Source organism: Saccoglossus kowalevskii, chromosome 8, assembly GCF_978046115.1.
Source record: "Saccoglossus kowalevskii chromosome 8, keSacKowa6.1, whole genome shotgun sequence".
NCBI lineage: Eukaryota > Metazoa > Hemichordata > Enteropneusta > Harrimaniidae > Saccoglossus > Saccoglossus kowalevskii.
Window position 1 is genome coordinate 19,791,156 of NC_140648.1, and position 22,227 is coordinate 19,813,382.

General features: G+C 33.6%; 1 protein-coding gene across 1 annotated transcript; it reads left to right on the plus strand.

The window, feature by feature from the left end:
- Positions 1-1,353: 1,353 nt before the first annotated feature.
- LOC102807927 (uncharacterized) lies at positions 1,354-14,462 on the plus strand. The gene is made up of 9 exons (XM_078007980.2): positions 1,354-1,444; positions 3,752-3,977; positions 5,650-5,796; positions 6,857-7,030; positions 7,770-7,862; positions 9,847-9,903; positions 10,437-10,520; positions 12,917-13,030; positions 13,524-14,462. The coding sequence occupies exons 1-9, from the start codon at positions 1,442-1,444 to the stop codon at positions 13,595-13,597; spliced, it is 972 nt and encodes a 323-aa protein (XP_077864106.2). The 5' UTR covers positions 1,354-1,441; the 3' UTR covers positions 13,598-14,462.
- The last annotated feature ends 7,765 nt before the right edge of the window (positions 14,463-22,227 follow it).

Genomic DNA, 22,227 nt, shown 5'->3' on the forward strand with positions numbered 1-22,227 from the left:
CGCTGGGTTGGCGTGGCTTGTTAGCTGTTGTATATCTGGTATCGTCGCGTATGTGTTGGCTTCGAATACGAAGACAACGTTCAGCACCATCAATGTGGTGAAACCCAGGACCTCTTTCATAAGTCTCCATAGACACACACAGCAGCTATCCAGGTTGCTGCAGTTTATGCAGCTCTCTTGGTCGTGGTATACGTTGCGGGGCGACCGCAACGTAATACCAAAATAGCTTAAGCGGCCAATAAGAGCTGCAAAACTGCAGCAACTATCCAGGAAGTACTGTTTTAAAGGTAAGAAACGCTATGAATAAACTGAAAGATGAAGTCTGCACTATGTTTATAAGGTTTTCATGATTATACTAAATACTAGATCAAAATAAAAATATATATATACAAAAAAAGCCGAAACTAGGATCTTATTTTAATCACATTGCGGCAAGCCGAAATAGGTCTAGGTCTCGATTGCATACTGCGCCACCAGTGGCTGTTCCCGGCTCCATGCGTCCAGAAATTCAGTAAGGGGCGCGCTCCTTTTGACGTGGGCTGGGTTTGTCAATTGATTTGTCAATTTTTTTTTGCGGGCTGAAAGGGGGGGGCTGTCGCGCCTCTCCCTAAATCCGCACGTGCGAAGTGAATCTCTGTGTGTTTTATAAATTTTATAGTTCTGTTAATAATTTACTGAAAACTGTGCAGCAAATGAAATCACAGATTTTCATTATTTATTGTTCATAGTTTCTAAATTTCAGTTTATATTGTTCATAATTCTTTACAAGTAATAAAACAGTTTTCCATTCCGAGACCATTTCAGTTATTATGATTGTGTACATGTCAGCTTTCCCCCACCACCCAATAAGACAGGATGATATGTACAGATATGTGTGAGTATGGTTCATGGGTTAATAGGCCACTCCTTTGCTTCAATTCTAACTATATCTCTGGAAATGTCATTTGCTGCTTATCATTCATATTTCGATATCCCACAATGTCTCGATTACGTGTCTGGTAATTCTAACTAACTACTACAAAAATGTATTTCGCAAAATGTGCCCAGCCTTGCTCCTACCAGTCATTAAAGACAACTCCCATATTGTACTTCACGGTGAAGGTTAATGCGGATATATTGTAAATTACACAGAGGTATCATTCCAATATATTTCCCTTTACATTCCCTTGAAATACACAACAGTCTTTGTGCTGAGGCAGTTATGGTTCACAACCATCACCAGTTCTCTTGTAATTGTTGTTTTGAATATAATATTTTCATAATATGTCCAAGCGACAATTTTCGCATTCTCTGTAAAGTAGAAAGTTGATGCTATGTCCACCGTAAGCGGGCGCGCAGTGTCACCATAGCGAGGCTTGGGAAATCCCCTAAAAAGCAAGTTGTGATATCATGGTGCTGTGCAATTCTTCTTTAAAGAAATATCCCGAAAGCGTAAAATTAAATGGTGAGTAATATCTATATTTACTGCGAAACATGTGTTTTGAACAATAACTAAGTTATAGTACTACTATTGGCCCTTTCTATTGCCGCGATATTCGGATACCGATTTTTACTGAGATTGTCTTGATTCATGATGATGTTGCTGAACTCAATGGACACCAATAGTTTGTTCTAGAACAGTCTCCCGCGCCGCGTCCATATTTGTCAGCTAGTTATCAAAAACATGTTTTAATAAGTCCCGGAAACTAAATAAATCAACCTGCGAACACGTTCAACTCGAGTTAGATGCAGACACGGTTACTAGTAACCGTAATGCAGACAAATGTTTTCGTCGCCCACCTACATGTACCGATACAGTGCGATAATGGCGGCTTGAAAAAAGTCATTACCTCATCTTACGTGATTAAATGGCATAATGTTTGAATAACCTAATACACTGTGGATGTTCAAGTCCACACACCTTAAATAGCATGTGATTGAGAATTACCTGTACGCTTCTTGTGATTGACAATTGTACATCTCTCAAAATCTTCATTAAGCCAGAGCGTCAACGTATATAATGTATGTCCAGTTTAAATAAATTTTGCTCACTTCTGGGCATCCTAAATCAAGTTATTGTAACAGGAAAATGTACAATACTAAGGTTTAAATATTAAAAGAATACTATACAGTTATTGGTCTCGCCTGAGGCTGATGTCAACTTTGGGACGAACTGTTTTATTATCCCAAAAAAGGCAGTTAAAATTTGAGCCAGATGCAAAATTAGCCCCTAGTGGAAAATCTTATAAAAATTTTCATCCATCATTTTTTATTGTCTGCAACAATCCAAGTATCTCGGATGTTATGACTTGAGGGCCAGTAACACACAAAATGACATCAGAGACAAGGAATATGCTGATACACTCCAATATCAATATTTATCAATTGATCATGTGATCACTTTTGACCAATACCATTGATTGTCTTATACTTATATTATAGCATTGTCAATACCAGCAAATTTTATGACGTCATTACCACAGATTATTCGCAATAATATATTGCATTACTGAGTATCAAAGCCTCGTACTGTGCATAGAAATAGAATGTTGAGTTCGGAAAACAAATAAAGAGACTGGCATTTAATAATAAGGGGTGAAAACGATTAAAATCAAAACTGAAAATGAATAACTCTGAGCTATATAAAAAATAATTATTTGTTCTTAGTTTACATGGGTGTCATTCCCGCCATAACGGCAAACACAAATCGTCGTCTGGCCAATCCCAACTTCTCGAAAAACACCCGGTACTGACGTCCAACGTGTAAATAAAAGTAGCTCACCAAAGGCAAACACGATGGCCCGTTTTATCGATGTCGGGGAATTCCAATTAAATGTGCTCACAAATGCAAGAAATAAAAAAAATACTTCACGGCAGACTAAATGAGGAGTACGTGTTACGCCACCAATTTTGAATACCTTCCTGTCGTTGAGCTCGCCGATCTGCTGTGGGAATTTTACGCTTCAGCTCGCAAGCAAGATGGGGTGCAGTACAGCAAGCCGTTAATTGCTGTCTGGTTTACGAGCTTCAACCCATCTACACATCGATGGTCCTCGCGATCATCGCAAAATTAACATCATGTAGGATAGGGAGTTCCACGTTTGTCTATTTTTTGTACAGTGTTATGTTGAAATTACCACTGCACGCTATATTGTGTGTGTGTAAATGTAAATCGTTGCGTGAACGCGTTGATGTTATATACAGTATACAGATTACAAGGCCCATATAGTGTAGACGCGATTATGTTGAATGTTTTCGATTGTTTCTTCCAAATTATCTTAGTTTCAACGTGAAAATTCACTGGCATTGCCAATGCAACAAAATAATAACAATAATACAAAGTATGCACTATAAAGACAGTACATTGTTGTATCAACCCGATCTACGCCACGTTCCCTTCAGTGTTTCAATGAAAGTTCACTGTACAGTGTACATTACAAAAGACATGGGTGAAACCTCCATAGAATGATGGATGGTTGTCATAAATTGGAAATTCTGATAAATTATTTTTTTATGAAAAAATGGAAAAGATTGATGACATGTGTCCTAATTAAGAGTAATGTCATACTTTTGAAACAAAAAATGTTGATCAATTTATCACCCCTATTTATTAGGTAGAATATATATACTTTAATGTAATTAACTGAAAAATCCACATTGTGTTTAATTTGTAATTACGTTATTTGTTATTACTGAATTATTACACCAACTGACTGGTAATGTCACTATATTAATGCATACATTTATTACAAATACATGTATTTTATTTCAGATGAAAAGTTATAAGTATATATCCTTAGTTTTCCTGGTCATCTTCAATATTACTTGTGTGGAAAGTGCAATTGCTGGAAGGTTGAAAAGAGAAACGTGCATGAATGATTTTGAATGTGAGCACGATGAGACATGCTTTCCAGTAATGATTGGACAGCCTGAGGGGAATTGCTTAAAGTGTTCAGAGTTTCAGGGCCAGAATATCTCACAAAAATGTGAAGAACTTGGTGAGTATCACTGGTAGTACCGTAAAATCTGTATTAGAAGCTGCATCCCTAATAGAAGACGCACACATTCACAATTGAGAATCAAAAATTCATCATTTCTCATATGTGTTGATGGCTCTAATAGACGCCGCATTCCCTCTGTTGCATTGTACCATTTCAATAGAAGTCGCGGCTTCTAATACAGATTTTACACTTTTCCTCAGTATGTGTATACTTTTTAATACTTTATTGTCACACATTATATGGTAAACAGAGCAGAGAACAAACATGCATGACTATGTGAATATAAAATATTTGCAATGATGATTACAAAATAAATGGATGTAACTTGTTTCTCCAAGAAATGAAATGTATTCCAAATTCTAATATTGTTACTACTATTGTTAATATTGTAATAGTGTTTATTTTTTAGGTTATGACCAATTTTAATTAATATGACAATTTTACAAAAGTGCATCTCTGCTAAATGCATAAAACTCAAAATCAAGTATAACACACATTTGTCATCTATATCACCCGAGCATTACATTTTTTTACAGATTTTGTTCTCGTGCATATATTTTGCCATGTTTTTCTTCATGGTTTAATTTCCAATTTTATAATAATCACTGAGATGTAATTAAAAAAAAATTAACGTTTATAAAAATCTTTAATGTTGTTTAAGTCTTCAAACTTCAACCAAATTATGACTTGAAATGTTTATATGTTCTGAGATATTTTTGGATTTTGGTGAAATTTAACGGACTGGCAGTGATTTTCACAGAGAAAATTAAATCATAAAATTTGAACATGTCATCATTTGTTTCTTTATAGACATAAATATTTTGACTGGTTTTACTTTAAACATGAACATCACACATGACGAATTACCCTTGCATGGCAGTTTATTGTTTGTACCAATGCATGTTGTGATTTGACTCAAAATGTCCAACGGGTGGCCGTGTTGGTTTTATTTTCATGTATCCCTAATTCATTTCTGCTGTATCCAAATTTTGAAAGAGACAAGACATTAATAATGATATACGTATACATGCTATTTGTTTTTCATTTCATTGACCTCTGTCCAACGACAATTTTTGAATATATCATCGACCATTTTTCATACCTTGGTTTGATTTGAGTTGGTATGAACATATTGCATGATAGGCTACTAGTGTACGTCTGTTTGTTTTATGATAATGATACAAAATTGCAGACTGCCATGGCCATGTTTTTTTTTTGTTTTGTTTTTCATGTATGCGTGGATATACATGTACCAAAGACCAAAAGTTAGTACTACAAAGAAAATGTATACATATATAGATGAATGCATGTCAATTTGTTTTTTGTTTTGGTGACTTCAGACTGATTGGTGACTATTTTTGTCCCATGGAGCGCTAAGAAATTTCTCTGTTGATATCCTGTGATTGACAGTTGAAATGGCAGCCATTGAAAAAAAATTAAATATTGACCAATAGTCAGTGACTATATATAACAATTTTGTTGGTGTCCAATATTATAAAGTGTAGTTCACAGTTGATCAAATATATTTCATTTTCTACATGGTACATGCATGTACATGTACTAGTTCTATACAGCTATAAGACAATTATGATCAGCCAAAATTTAATATACATGTGTTAGCTGCTGTGAAATGTAATAATATAAACATTAATTGTCACTATTATTGCAGAAAAAAGCACTAAAAACCAAGCGCTTCATGAGTGTGTTATAAGGACCGACTGTCTCTTTGATGAATGGTGCTACATGTATCAACATCAATGTCATAAATGCAGTGTATTGGATGGTCATCCCGAAGTACAGGAAGAAGAATGTAAAGGTATGTTGAAATATTAATGATATAATTAATACTTATTAACTATAAAACTTTGGGATATATATAAAGATTTGTTCCCATGACAATTATTCACTGATGCACATCTCAAGTAAAAAATTGAAGCATCAGGGAGACATTAGATCTTCATATACCCAAAAGTTATATAGATAATAATCATTTTGTAATTTTTGAATTGAAGTTTACAAATTTGTTCTGTGGTACATATATAAATAGCTGTGGTCTCAAGTCACCAGCCAACCAAACTGTTCATGACCATGCACGTTTCATTTGTGTTTTCATGTTAGCAGCGATTATTGTGGACACTATATCTGGTCATAAATAAATAAACGCTGCTCGGACTGATAAATCACTACACTACACTTTCTTCTATGCTATCGATAAAGAGCCATTGCTCGAAACGTCTAGCTATTTTTAATAGTTATTTAGGACTACGATTACCAAATATTATCTTCTATATCTGGTCAGCTGCTCGTGTTGCACAAGAGGAATATTGTTGTTGTTTTCTGCGGGATGTAGAAAACAATAATATTGCATGTTGGTAATACTGCATAGCATGTGATCAATATTTCCATTCAACAGCTAAAATATCTGAATGACCATAATCAGATACCACATGTACTATATAGCACCATATCTAGGTACTATCAGAGGTACATTACTTGGGGTTTGCAAGTAGCATGACTTGATACCAAGATCCCGTTTCAATCTCACTCTTGCATAAGCGTTCCCAACTCAAATACTTTTGTTTGCATTCCACTTAATAAGTCACTGTATATGTTAACTGTCTGAAGTAATGTCTGTGTTATTTTGGGCTTCATGCAGTTACATCTTGATTTGAGAAGTCTGATTTTTGTAAACACAAATTAATGCTATTTTGTATAATATATCCACCATATAAACTACCATGGTTTTGGTATGCAATAAAATTGTTATAACCATAATATTTCTTTAATAATTATGATCAACTTCACTGACAGGAAGATGATAGATGTTTGTTTGTATCATAAAGTAAGAGTACTCTCACTGTTATTTATGATTATAGATTGGCTATCTTCTCAAAGTGAAGGTGAAGATTCAGACACTGAGAAAAGCAACAATCTAAGGTGGATAATTGGTTTGACTGTTGGTTCACTATTCATCATAGTAATAGCTGTTACAGTAGTTTTGTATAAAAATAAGAAGCTAAGAATTCGGTTACAGAACTTTTTCAAGACTGGTAAGATATATTGCATGTATATTAAGGTTGTCATTCATGCCCAGTGTAAAAAGGGAACTATATAATATTGGGCTCCATCTGTTACATGTTAATTTTTTCCAAGAGAACAGGGGGGGGGGCTGATGCGCATCAGTTTGTTTCAAAATGGTGACCTTTTTTGTGTCCAAAAACAAACACCAAAAATCAACATTTGAACATGTCATCAACAGTTTTTCAGGCATGCCTGGACTGAGTTCAGTCAAACTTGGTATAAACATTATTCATGGTGGGTCAGTTACATGTCATTTTTGATATAAAATGGTGAACTGGCTGTGTTGGTGTTATTTTCATGTGTCCTTAACCATTTCTCGGACATGCTTTGACTATTGTTGATGAAAGTTGTTTCAAAGACAACTTATGTCAGTACAAATCATGATATATTGTAGTATTGACAATTTCTCCTGGGTTCTATGACTATTGCAAAACTTTGGGATTTAATGACATATGCCATTTAATCCTAGCAGTGAAAATTAAATAGCTTACAATATATGGTATAGCTAAGTTACAATTTCTTTTATACATATATACACATGTACATTAATTTATGCTCTTGTCTTTGAATTCTTTGTTTCTGTTTTTCACCAAACACTATAGAAACACAAATTATGAGCATTTTTGTCAAAATTTGACCTTAAACTTATTACTTTTGGAAATTGTTTTATTAATAATTTTACTCTTTCTAATACATACATGTATACAGCTCAAAATCAGGATGTGAAAAGTGTAGCATATGGTTTAGCTGACACCGAATCACCATCTGATCCTAATGGAATTATATTGATAGATGTACCTGGTAAGTGAATAACATATAATACTAAAAATGTAACTGTAATTACCATATCATTTTTCTGTTTGTTGTATTTGTTGTTTGTGTAAGACTTTGCAAACCATTGTGGGGCAGATTTCAAACACTTCAAGATTTTATTTTAGGAAATGTCAATTTTTCAAAGATTACAAACCATTTATTGATTTTGGGAAAACAGTACTTGTACCAGTGTAAGATGCAGAAATGTTTGCCTGTTTTCACTAATTTAAAATCACTTGTTACTAGAACGCAACAAATTGAAGAATATATTGCCAAAAAACATGGTACAATTGAAATTCACAATTAAAAATGGTCGACATTTGAAGAATTATAGTCATAATTACTCTCTATTATTTGAAAACATATATAACTTGCCATATTGTTCGCTTTGTTTGGTTTTTTTTGTCTGTTTTTTTACTGTATTCTGTCTGTTTTGTATATCTTAATTTATTGAAGCAATAAAAAAATGTTAAAAAAAAAAAATACTTTGCAAACCAATAGAAATTACTCGCACTCCCACGAGTTGACACTATTTTTAGTAATGCAGCCCCGCATATGTGAGACAGCCATATGCATCTGTGCTCTCCCTGTCATGAGTAAGTGTTAATAAATTGGGGATTTTTTTCAAAATTCACTAAAAATCACAAGAAGATTTAGTAAAAAATTACTTTTTGATGTATGTATTTCTTGTTTTCTGTTCTCAAATATCATATTCTCTTATTCATACTATACATTTTCTGTTTTATAAAACAAGAAATGTTTGGTTGCATGTGTAATTCTGCTTTCCAATGTGTTATGTTTTGAATCTGGACTAATGTAGATGTAAAGGCTATGTCATGACTGAACATGGTTATATCAAAAAACATTGTAGTTTTCTATCTTGAAGTATAACCATGGTTACAAATATAAACTACATGTACCATGGTTGGCCATAATCAACGACACAATTATCAGCCTAATTTGCATATATGCAAAAAGTACAGACAAAAATTACAGTTTTGCTCAAAATGAAAATGCATAGTGTTATTCCAAAATTATATTTAAACAAATAATTCCCTCAACACAACCTATACTGTCCTCAATAAACATTGGCCTCATACAAGTTAAATCATGTAAAGGAGATGTATATATAATGACTTGTATACTTATGACAGGGAACTTAGATATTATTCAAACAAGTCAAATATTGTTGTGTATTTAAAATGAACAAGAAACTAGAAGAGTTATTAATTACCTATTTGGCATGATAATTAGCAATTTTGTAGCTGTACGTTCCATGCCTGTTTCACTTATCTCTAAAGACCACTCATTAGATTTTAATGAAACTTAGTACATAGATGCTCTGTACTAATGCACATATTTAGTTAGATTTGGGTAAAAACCCATGCTTACTAATTACCTAATTTGCATAATGATTATTCAATTTTCTACTTTTCCACTGATATTTCAAGTACTGATCATTACATTTTAATGAAACTTGGTAGAAAGATGTCATAGGACAATGCACAGACTTTATAGGTTGTAGGTTACTGGTAATATCCGTGCATATTAATTACCTAATTTGCATAATTAGTCAATTTTCAAGCTTTTGATATTTCAAGTACTAGTCATTACATTTCAATGAATCTTGGTACATGAATGCTCTAGGACAGTGCACACACCTGATTAGTTTGGGGTTTAAATCTATGCATAATAATTACCTAATTTGCATAATTAGAAAGTGCCTGCATGTCTAAAAGTTGCTACTCTAGCCATAGATTTATAGTCTATTTTTGTGGATTATTTTCAATGAAAATTGTACAGATTTGTAAAGATTTGGCCTGTCAAATGAATTTTGTATTTGTCTGAAATGTGGTTGTTTGTCTGAAATGCCAGGCAGACAGGCGGCTGGCTAAATGTCTTGCAAGGGGAGTTTCCCCACAATCATGTTACCTCCTGATGATTGACATGCATACATGTGAATTTAATACAGATCATGCTCCGACACCTGATATTGGACAAAATGGATCTACACGACCACTTCTTTCAGGTATGATATTAATATAGACATTAATATAGAGTGGTATCATGTACAAGTTGCTTAAACATAGAACATTTTACCTTCTTACTTAGACATATACTTCTCTCAGTAATCAATGTTACTGCCTCTGAATTTCGGTCATTATTAAACTGCGATTTACAATTCATCAATATTCAATCCTTTATTGCATAACTCAGGGTTGTAGATAGAGGTAAGGTATGATAACCTTACCATACCATACCATACCAGACCATACCATACCATACCATACCTTATCTTACCTTACCATACCTTAACTTACCATACCTTAACTTACCTTACCATACCTTAACTTACCTTACCTCACCATATCATAACTCAGGGTTGTAGATAGAGGTAAGGTATGATAACCTTACTTTAGCCATGGTAATTGAATGTGATGGGAAACAAAATATGTTCCCATTCACCCCCCCCCCTTCTTTGGGAAAACACTACAGCATGCATAACTTATATATTACAGTATTTAAAGTATGATAAATTATTAATTATTTGCTTTATTATAGGCCATGGAGAGGATTATGTGAATAAAATGGACAGCAGTGAGAAGACAATAGTGACCACTCCCGAAGACAATGCAACTACTCCAGGTATATGTGACATTTGGATACCAGGGGAGGATTCTTTAAACAATTTAAAAGTAGCAATTAATGTTTCTAATAAATAAAATGAAAAAAAGCAGGCATACTTTCCTGTGACATGCTAATTAAATGATGCGTTACACATCAGCTGCATTAAATGGTATGGTCAAGCTTGTCAGACTTTCATTATTGTGAGTTCATGTCATCAAAGTCCAAAACATTGACATTTTTACATTTATTTCCATGGTGGGATTATTTTATCATATCTCACAATTTTGTTTTCAGGATCAGTCAGTTTTCAGTATCATACTCATAATAGTTTTCCATTATATATATATATATACATATGTATGAAGTGTTACACTTCGCCTCTTCATACGACCATATTTCGGAAGAAGAAATAAATATTATTCTACATTCAAAAAAGTCTCTGTTATCACATAATGGCCACTACTGGCAGAAGAAGAGCACCAGCTCATTCGACGTAACTATGGGCAGTTTCGACGGCGCAGAGACGTGTGAATTAGTTGGATGCTTTTTATTGTCACAGCTACATGATATTTGCGGAAAAATGATCGGCCTGTACAGAGATGATGGCTTAGCCGCTGTAGACAACACACCCAAAGAAACTGAAAGAATAAAAAAAGCCATCTGTCGTATTTTCAAACTACACGGTCTGAAAGTCACAATCGAAGCTAATAAAAATATTGTCAACTTCCTGGACGTCACATTCAACCTCACTGACAGCTCTTACAATCCATATATTAAACCCAACAGCCACCCACTATACGTACATAGAGAGAGCAACCACCCACCCTCCATCACAAAGAATATACCGGCAGGAATCAACAAACGATCGTCATATCTTTCATCAGACGAAAAACACTTTGATCTAGCCGCGCCACCTTACCAGACAGCTCTAAATCAAAGTGGATATGATTATCACCTCAAATTCGAACCCCCCGCGGAAAGAAGAAGAACAAACAGACCTCGTAACAACATCCTCTGGTTTAACCCTCCCTTCAGTAAAAATGTCACTAACAGCGTCGGGAGAAGATTCCTCACCCTGGTTGATAAGTGTTTCCAACAGGGAAACAAACTCAGGAAAATTTTCAGCCGTAACACCATCAAATTGAGCTACAGTTGTACGAATAACGTGAAGCAAATAATCTGCAATCAAAACAAACAACAACTTACAGCGGCCAACACCAATACACCCAGTACCGAGATCAACAGATTATGTAACTGCCGTAAGAAATCTGAATGCCCCTTAGACGGAAATTGTTTACAATCGGCCTTGGTTTACCAAGCTAATATCAGACGGCAAGACAACAACAAGTGTGAAACATATGTGGGACTAACAGGAAATGAATTTAAAACCCGGTACAGAAACCACACTGCATCGCTACGCAACCAATCATTGAGAAACGCAACAGAGCTCAGTAAATACGCTTGGTCATTAAAAGACAATAACATCGATTACGACATCAAATGGAGAGTGTTATCGCGTGCTGCACCATACAATACTTCAAGCAAACGTTGCAACTTATGTATTAGAGAGAAATATATTATAATTTTCCAACCACATTACTGTAGTTTAAATAAAAGAAATGAGCTTTTTTCTTCCTGTAGACACAGAGCCAAATCGTTGCTATGCAACAACTAGTTTTAAACACACTCCATTGTTATGCAAATCTGTAGCGCTTATAACGTAGTCTGTTTCGGTGGATTATTTAATAAAGTCTTAACTCCTGATGAGTGAGGTACTCCATGTACCTTATGAAACAGTACTGTAGAGTGAACTTTACTCATGTAGTCGTGTCTTAATTTCTCTGTCCACGTATGTAAATCTGCTCTACAAACTCATCGTTTAGTATCGAGCACTCTCACCTGGAATAATCGACTACCTTCCTATATATATATATATATATATATATATATATATATATATATAGTTTCTCTCCCACAATGCATTGCATATATGTGAAGTTACATATTCTCAGCAGTGCTAAATATACATTTGGATCAAACTGTCTTCAATGGATAAACTCTTGAAGTTAACTATAGGATATGTGAAATAATATTGTAGGTGTCTTATCAAAACAGTAAAATTCTTGGTCAGAAAAATTAATACATTGCAAATAGTGACATAGCGCATCTACCTTAGGGCATTTCCCTGAATTCAATCTTTAATTGTTCAGGTATTAACACATTGGAGGCCACACAAGCTTGACTTCATACATTATAGGTAGCATACAGCACTATAAATGACTGCATGAATGTTATTTCTGACATAATTTTGAGAAATGCACATCCTCTCTTTGACAGTTTTATTCTATGATGAATATTAGTAATATATCAGTAGTATGGTAATATACATACAATGCTGATTTTGTTCATTTTAGCCAATCAAAATGATGATATTGGTGACAACAATGGAGACAAGAATCACAATGAGAGCAGTGATGATCCAATTGTAGCTTCTCCTGAGGATGACAAAGCTGCCAGGTTTGCTCCAGGTACTAGTATGTGAACTTTAAACACCATGTGTTATTTAAATACCTTTATAGTATAAAAGTGAGCAGGGAACATGCCCATAAATAATCTACATGTTTGTAATGTGTTTCATGTACACAATGCACAATTGGGGATTTCCTGCACATATACCGGTATATATTACCGGTATGGAATTTATTTTCACTATTTTCACTGAAGGGATGCTTCAGTGAAAATAAAATCCAGCGAATATACTTTTTTTTTTCTATGTCTCCATTTCAAGTCATCAAAATTCAGTGAAAATAAAATCCAGCGAATATACTTTTTTTTTTCTATGTCTCACATTCAACTTTTCAAAAATCAGTGAAAATAAATTCCATACAAAACACTCAAAAAGCTTTTTTAGCGAAAATTTATTCCAGCTAAAATAAAGTATTTCACAGTATACAAAATCAAAATGATAGATTGTTCAATACTGTAATACATATTTTAATATAATGCATATTTTATGTTTAGTATCTCTAGGTGATCTGCCCTTCAGAAATGGTGATTTGGTCAGTTGTGTGGACCAAGTAGTTGATGAAGTCTAAGAAATCTCAGGCAATGTGTATACTAGTTGAATGGATATATTATGTCATATAATATTTCATTTACAGAGTATACCTTTATTACTTGATGATTTCTATCATTTCATTTACTTCGGAGTACAATTCTTTTTCATTTTTATTTGATATTTACACAGATGACAAGAGTATACCTCATTACTTGATGATTTCTATCATTTCATTTACTCTGGAGTACAATTTTTTTTCATTTTTAATTGATATTTACACAGATGTCAGAGAGATCATTATTTTATAATGACACTCTGTATGGTATATATGGTATAATATGGTATAATTTACAATTATTTTAATCTAGAATTAGCAAGGTTACTGAAATCCAAACTGAACCAACAAGCTGTTAAGATTTTATATCTGTCCCAGTTATTGACATCATTCTTGAAAGTGAAATACATAGCAGTATGAATGACTAACACAACTGTGTAAACAGACTACAGTGAGGGGTAATTATTATTTCTGTGGGGTGGCTGGTTTTAAAATTAAGACATTGGATGACAATGCCACTGTTAATGTACACTATGTATTTCAATGTGTCGGGGAAAAAATGAATCAGATTAGACCATAAATACATGTACATGTGAATTAAAAAATTCCTTTCAAACCCCAGTAAATAAAGAAATACAGGAATAATGACAATTATTAGAATTTTGGGAAAACTTTATCATAAGCTTGTTGGTCCTTTTTAGAAAACCTTGTTTGGTTTGCTTTGTGTAGACAGCTTAACTTGTGTGCTTCCAGCAAAGAGATTGACAGCCTCAGGTGTAAAAGACGGAAACATGATTAGGTATGGACCATTTGAAATCCTGGGGAGGGCTTTGATTTAAGGGGAAAATGTTTTTGTTAACAATAATTTTTGAAATTGATTATTCATTTAATTGTTAACTTTATATATATATATATATATATATATATATATATATATATATATATATATATATATATATATATATATATATATTTATCAGATTATCAGTGAGCAAAACAATTATTTTTCTAACTTCAATGCCCTCCCCTGGATTTTAAATGGTCCACCCTAAAAGCCATTTTTGATAAATGAATGGCTGCACATGTATCTGTAAAAAGTCCAGTTCAAAATAAAACTCACAACGGATATAGACTTACTGAGCTGAATCAGTACGCACATGTACTAAAACCATGGTGCAAAAAACTAAAATTGGCTTCCCAGCGTATCACAACAACTCCCTAAATGCAATAGCTTTGACCAATATGAACTGAGATAATTGATAAGGCTTGGATTGTTATATTAATAAAATTGAAAATATTAATTAAAAAAAGGATATACATATTGAATATGGTTAAATTACATAACTAGCCTGACAGCTAGTTTGGAAATAAAACGAAATGAATGAATAGAAAGCATGAAAATAAAACTGAATGAATAGAAAAGGCTAACTGAGATTTACATACGTTTCAGACATGCTAATTTTTCAGCTTGTCTGTGAGAACAAAAGGTAAATAAAAAAAAACTGGGTGTGTTTAGGGATTTCCCCTGTTACTAATAATAGCATATTTATCATACTGTCTGTTCATTCATGAATAACATCCGATCACACCATATAGTTATGTGAATATGTCAGGTTGTGTGCAAAAAAGCACATTTTATTTTACTATAAATCATAAGCAGTTGTCATTAATATCAAAGTGCAATATAAAACATACCCACAAAAGACTATTAATTGTTTTTTGATGTGCAATTTTAAAAATTGCTAGAATAAAACTATGTGAAGTTGTTGTGACTGGTTTGCCAATTAATTGCTTATAAAAACAATCTGATGAATAGATATGCATCGTGTTAAGCTGATTGTTGGCAACTGTCAGATGCAGAAGCAATGTATAGGCTATAGGCTATCTCACTTGTTTTTATGATTTGTGTGGGTGTGCGTACGCAGTGACTGATTGGCAAGAACCGGTTTGCTCGGATATGAAAATAAAATTTTCTTAGGTTTTTTGCTGCTACTGTATTTAAATATACATGTACGTGTTCCTGTAAATAACACAATATATGGGCAATGTAATCACGACAGATCCTGAGCTAGTGCCGATCAGTGAGCGAAATTTGTTATCAAACATTCACATGTTGGTTGGCATAATTGTGAAATATGATAGCATATAACACTGTGTTTTTATTTGTTAACATTTTCTTGCAACCAGCATGTGAATGCGGAGTGAAATATTGTAGCCCTGTTTTATTAAATATATATCGAGTAGCAACAGTAGCAGACAAAACCATTATTTTATCTTGTCAGCCATGCAGCCACTGCGAACACGTATGCGCACAAAATGTTATCAAGTGCGATGGCCTATGTATTTTCGGAATCAGATTGCAAATCACTCGTGGCTACCAGTGTACAGCCACGAAAAATATCCCATCTGATGGAAATCCCTCACATATGGGAAAATTCTTCTTCTTACAGAGAAATAATAGCATACTGCATGTATTAATACATCAGCTGCTTGTTTACTCTATGTTAGTGTGTTTATATAACCACTCTTGATGAAGAATCTTAGGTGACGGCCATCACGATGCACCTGCCTCTATATTCATGAGGAATGATTGGCCAAACCATACTTATATATATACATATATTAATATATTTGAAGCAAGTGAGTGACAACCTCCTGGAGTTTTTTTTTGAACTGGACTAGGATGTATATTGGTTTGAGTTCAGATAATTTACATCACAAAAAGTCAACATTTACAAATCAAATTAATAGAAGAAATATCCATAATTTTTCAAAAAAACATTTTGTACGGTAATGAAAAAATATAAATATTTTATGATGTTATGACAAATATTGATGCATTGAAAAAAAAATGCTATGGACCAAAAAATGTCATTAGATGTTTACATTAATTCTGAACATTTACCATTCAGGGATGTGAGATCTCTGTCCATCTCTTTGCTAATGTGCACTCTCCTGTGTTCCATGTATTGTCTTGTACTTGGGAAAATAAATGATAGTCAGAGATTAGAGAATTTTTAACAATTTGAGAAGTGAGAATAAAATTTTTTACTACTTTTAAAGTCTGGTATCTTTTAATAAATTAATTGTACAAAGGCATGTATATTTTATTGTAAGCTAAAATTTGCTCAGTCGCGTCACAAAGTTGCACAATAAGATTACACCATATGAGCAATAATTCTGTTAATGTTGTCATGGAGATACTATAGCAAATTCATACTGTGTACAAGACAATATATGGAAAATACAATGTAGCAATAACTTTGTAAAAACATGTATTTACACTGATATATTATTATAGTAACTTTTAGTAAAAATTTCACCTTGTATCAAACTTTTCTGGTAACATCACACTGGAGTTGCTGGAGGGTGACTGCTGGTAAAGAAGTCTATGATTCCTATTCCCACATGTGATCGGGTATCGATATACTGCCCTCTAGTGACAAGGTCTACATTTTTATTTAAATTCAGTCTCCATTTACAGATTTCAGGAGTATTAGTTTTTGAATGTTCTCTGTAACACTTTCAAACAAACCATTTACAAAACATTTGTTACAAAGATGGATATTTTTATGGCATATTTATTATTCAGTAAAATAGGGACCAAACAAACGCATATTAGTCAACACGTATATCGACAGATATAATATTAATATATGTAGACCAGAAAGGATTGATCATGATATGCTCAACCACAGTTGTACATTTCTTCAAATATAGATAATGAGATGAATGTATTTAACTTTTCTATCAAATCTTTCTTTGTCTACTATTCCAATATTTGGTTTTTCATTTCCCAATATGCATTGCAATTGATTTTGGTGTGTATATTTTAAACATTCAGTTGTCATAGTAACAGTTCATTGTAATTTGCCAAACACATATTATCTGATTTAAAATAACTATAAAAAGGACAGACATTGAAATCACAAAACTTTTATAGACAGTTGTCTAAGCCAAATTGTTCTTCAAATAAATCCAAAATACTGTTCCGTTTATTTTGTTGGAAAACAAAATGACCAGAAACACCTTTTTTCTGAGACTAAAAATGCGATTTCAATAACAATGTATCTGGAATACTATTCAAACAAATAAAATGCGTAATCTTCATGATCATTCCACTTTTTGAATGCATTTCATATTGTTAACAAAATAGCTTAAAATTATAATCTGAAAACATTCCTTTGGCTTTATTCCAAAACTGAGGTTTCTGCGGTAATTCAAAACAGAGAAGAATCTTTGTTAATCACATATCAGAATACTACTCAAAATAGTTAGCAAATGACAAACTGAAATCTGCTCCTCCCTACATGAAATGTTAAGACCAATTGACAAACCTTTTGTTTAAAAAAGTAAAAGCAATATCTGAAATTTTCATTATAAAGAATGATCTCAGAGGGCAGCATTAATGTTTTTATTATGGATCAAACATGATAGACATCTAAAAGCTCTAGATTACAATAATTACCCAATATTATTGTCGTCATTTTCAGAATATCACGTACACAGATTTATTTTTGTTATAATAGAAATATAATTTCAAAAGAGTATTCTGTATTTTTATTTTTTTTGGTTGAGCATTGTTACTTTCTCATACTTAAGTATTTGTAATGTCTTGTATCTAGCTTTAGAACAAACTATCTTGCATTAGAATGCTGCAAATAAAAACATAACAATATACGTGTTTTGTTGTATGTATGTATGTGGTATGTCAACCTTTTTATCCCCATATTGTTTCCTACCAAAATAATGATTAGTTTTTTATTAGTTTTGCAAAGCGGACAAATTGAAGTCTTTGCAGTTAGTCTGTCTGCGTGTGTGTGTTGTCTGTCCATTCCACTGATATCTCTAAAAACCACATGTTGGTTTTTGATGAAACTTGATTCATGGACGCTCTGGGCTAATGCCCAGATTTGATTAGGTTTTGGTTGAAACCATACATATTAATTACCTAATTTGCATGATAATTAATTAATTTGTATCTGTTCTATGACTGATCCACTGATGTCTTAAAGAGCCACTCATTGGATTTTGATGAAACTTGGTAAATAGATACTCTGGACTAATGCACAGACTTAGATTAGTTTTGGACTAAAATCTGTTCATATTAATTGTCTAATAATTCATAATTGTTTGTTCTAATCTCATTTCAATAAACTTAGTTCATAGATGGTCTGTGATATTGTGCAGGCCTTATTAGGGTAATCTATACATTTTAATTACCTGATTCGTTTAATATTTAGTAATTTTTTCCATCAATATCACAAGTGCAAGTCATTTTGAATAAATTTTTAATGAGTCTCCAATACTCAAAGCTTTCTTTGATTCTCTACATTTATCAGTTAATTTTGAACCGAATTGGACATAATTTTATATTGCTTACTGAACTTTTCAGCTTGTGCTGTTTTGAGTTTGGAGAAAAAAGTTATGTTGATTTATTTCATAAAAGATGACAAAATTTGACATTGGTATTCAAAGAAAACTAAAATACTTTATTTTTGACTGAAAAGATACTTGGCTGTTTTGTATTAAACTCTGGCGTTACTGAACTTGTAAATCAGCTTTTATCGAAGTATCATACAATTTACGTTTCATGTTATTTATTTATATAAATTTTCCTGTTAGGTACATAATTGTGTGATTTTTTATTGTATTTGTATTATTTGCCATCGTTTCATTGTGTGTGTGTGTGGAAAAAAATTATTCCTGTCAATCTCATTGTTAATGAGCACTCCTTTGTGTTCTATGTATAGTCTTGTACTTGATGTAAACCTATATTCTTCATGACCACTTCCTGAGGTAAGTATGAGATCTTTCCTGTGGTGATACATGCTTCCTGTAGAAAGATAAATCAGGAGGCAATAGTTGCAGGGCAGTAGTTGCAGGGCAATAGTTGCAGGGCAGTAGTTGCAGGTTTAATGTTTCAGGGATATTCACTATATTTTAATTTCACTGGTTTGAAAATTTAAATATTCACTGGTTTTAATTTGTTAAATTTTACTATTGGTTAAATTAGCGAAAATAAACACTTTACTTGTGGGCCAAATCTATGACTGCTGTCATTTGATCAGACAGACACAATTATTTCCCGCAATCATGTTCATAAGATTATACATAGTGGTACAAGTTTGAAAAATGATTTCAGAATGAAACTTATTGTTAAAGACCAAAATAAAGATACAAATCCAATATTTTGAGATAAACAAAGAAAAATCAGAATTACATAATTACCGTAACCCAGTATTATATCGGCATTTTCAAATTACCACATGCGCAGATTTGTGTGTGGGTGTACGCATGCATGTATGTACTTTTACTTGCCTAATAGTTCTCACCAAATTGTCGGTATAACTTTCTTATTTATTTTTTCTACATATCTTACTGGCAATTTTGAACCAAAGGAACGTAATTTTCTATTTTCGGCTGATCTTTTATTTTAAAAAATATTTGTTTTATTTTGTGAAAGATAACAAAAGTTGTCTATATAGTTTTGATTTATTCTAATTCTTGGGGTGTAAAGGTCAGGTGACAGAAAATGCAATGGAAACAACTATTTTTATTGAATGCAAGTTGCACCATATAATTTAGATGCTGGTCTGTCCAAAGCGTTCAGTACTGGAATCCCACCTGAATCACTTCTTACAGGAGTATCTGACAATTTATGCGCGAGATATGGGTCTCATATAAAAAAAAATTGGGGCTTTGACTGTTGCGTGCAAAATAAGACGTTACCAAGCTTTAATTAGGTATTTTTCAAGTGGTTGGAAGGTTTCATAGGAGTCGCCTGCAGTAATTAGTACAATTCGCGCCCACGTCAAATCTAATTCTTGTGATTGCCATTAGAAGAGCGCATTGGATTATGCGAAAATCAATGTTTATCAACACAAATGTCGCACATGCGTAGCGCGACGACCACCTCCCTTTAAATTTCTTGTTTATTTATATCGCACTTACCTGCTTATGTAATCATTTATTATCTAACTACACCGTAATAAGACAATGTAGTCTAAATCAAATTACACTCCTAATTCTTATCTGTGAATTGTGACGCATCCTCTGGTGGCTTTCGTGTGCATTCAGCCCAGCCGTGAGAAGTGACCGCCCTCTACAGATAATATATGCAGATTCTTTTGTTTTTAATTGTCTTAGTACAGTACGTCACGCTTTTTTTGGGGGGGGGGTGCTTCATGTAAACCTTCACGAGTACGATGTTGGAGAGGTCAATAATATATAGATATGTCTGTTCAAATATGCATGGCCATGCATCATAAAGTGGGTGCACTTTGATTCGCCCGATGCACTAAATGCAGGCAATGCACTAGCCCTGCGTACAGTGCTGTGTGTACGGGGACGCGTTCGGTTCCCCACCACAGCCCTGCGAACTTCCATAGACAAAGTCCGGGACTTTGAAAAATGTAACTTTTTTAATGAAATAACATGCCCAGCTACCAAAAATGATGATCGATTACCAGATATATCCAGAACTCCCAGTTCTGAGTCCAATTGTGATTGAAATCGGCCACTTTGCCCTAAAAACTATCGCATTCTGTCGCGTGAATGAAATTAAAAATGGCGGCGTTTGGTGAATAATTTCTCCGGTACCTCCGCGTGTCCGTCTTTACTAGTCGTTTTTTAAAGACATTTCAGTTTCAGATAACTTTGTAATGGTTGTTACATGTAACTATCGTCATTTCAGCCGATTTCAACCGGGAAACTTCTTATTTTTAACTTGCGCACCAATTACGGTGCGCTCCCGGACTTTGTCTATGGAGGTACGCAGGGCTGTGGTGGGGACATCTATCAACCGAACGCGTCCCCGTACACACAGCACTGTACGCAGGGCTAGCAATGCACTTGATTCACCCAATACACTGAATACAGGAAATGCACTCGATTCCCCCAATGCGCTAAATGCATGCAATCAAAGACTATAGAGAAGAGGGACAGGCAACTCGGTCTTTTCTTTGATGTAAGGGAAGGACCATTTGATATCCTGGGGGGGGGCAGTAAGATTTTGTGAAAATAAAATTCTATGTCGGACAATGCTTAAAAAAAAATCAAGACAAAATATAACATTTTTTAAGAATGATTTTTATTTTTAGGGGGTCTGAAAGTTTCAGATTTGTTGCTGTATTTCTGTATAAACTGTCTCTAACAATGCATTTATTATCGATGGGGGTGGTGGATTGACGAACATCTCACCGACTGAGGGAAGTATTGCATTATCTAACTAAATACGTAACAGACGTATTATTCCGTGTTAAAATATTTCAGGTGTGATCCTGATAAAAGTAAACACGGAAACAATATTGGAATACGAAACTGAATACGAAGAAGGCCTATTCACTATTCACTAATGTGATGGTGCTTTTTCGGGTTCTTTGTTGGACCCTTCATCAGTCGGAACAGTAATAGACCGAATCGTTTAATTTATTTAGCTTTCAGAATGTTATTACTTTCATTATACAATTTAATATAACAATTGATTAATTTCAGATTATACATTTCTGTAACGAGCTCCTGGACCAACTTAGTTGTAACTATGGTATCGTCACCACTAATTTTAGTATCGTATTGCTCGTTGTTTAGTTGACGAAGGCTTTCATATAATA

Coding starts and splice junctions, on each gene's coding strand:
- LOC102807927 (XM_078007980.2), top strand. Junction 5,797..6,856: donor ACAGGAAGAAGAATGTAAAG/GTATGTTGAAAT, acceptor TTATGATTATAG/ATTGGCTATCTTCTCAAAGT. Junction 7,863..9,846: donor TATATTGATAGATGTACCTG/GTAAGTGAATAA, acceptor AATTTAATACAG/ATCATGCTCCGACACCTGAT.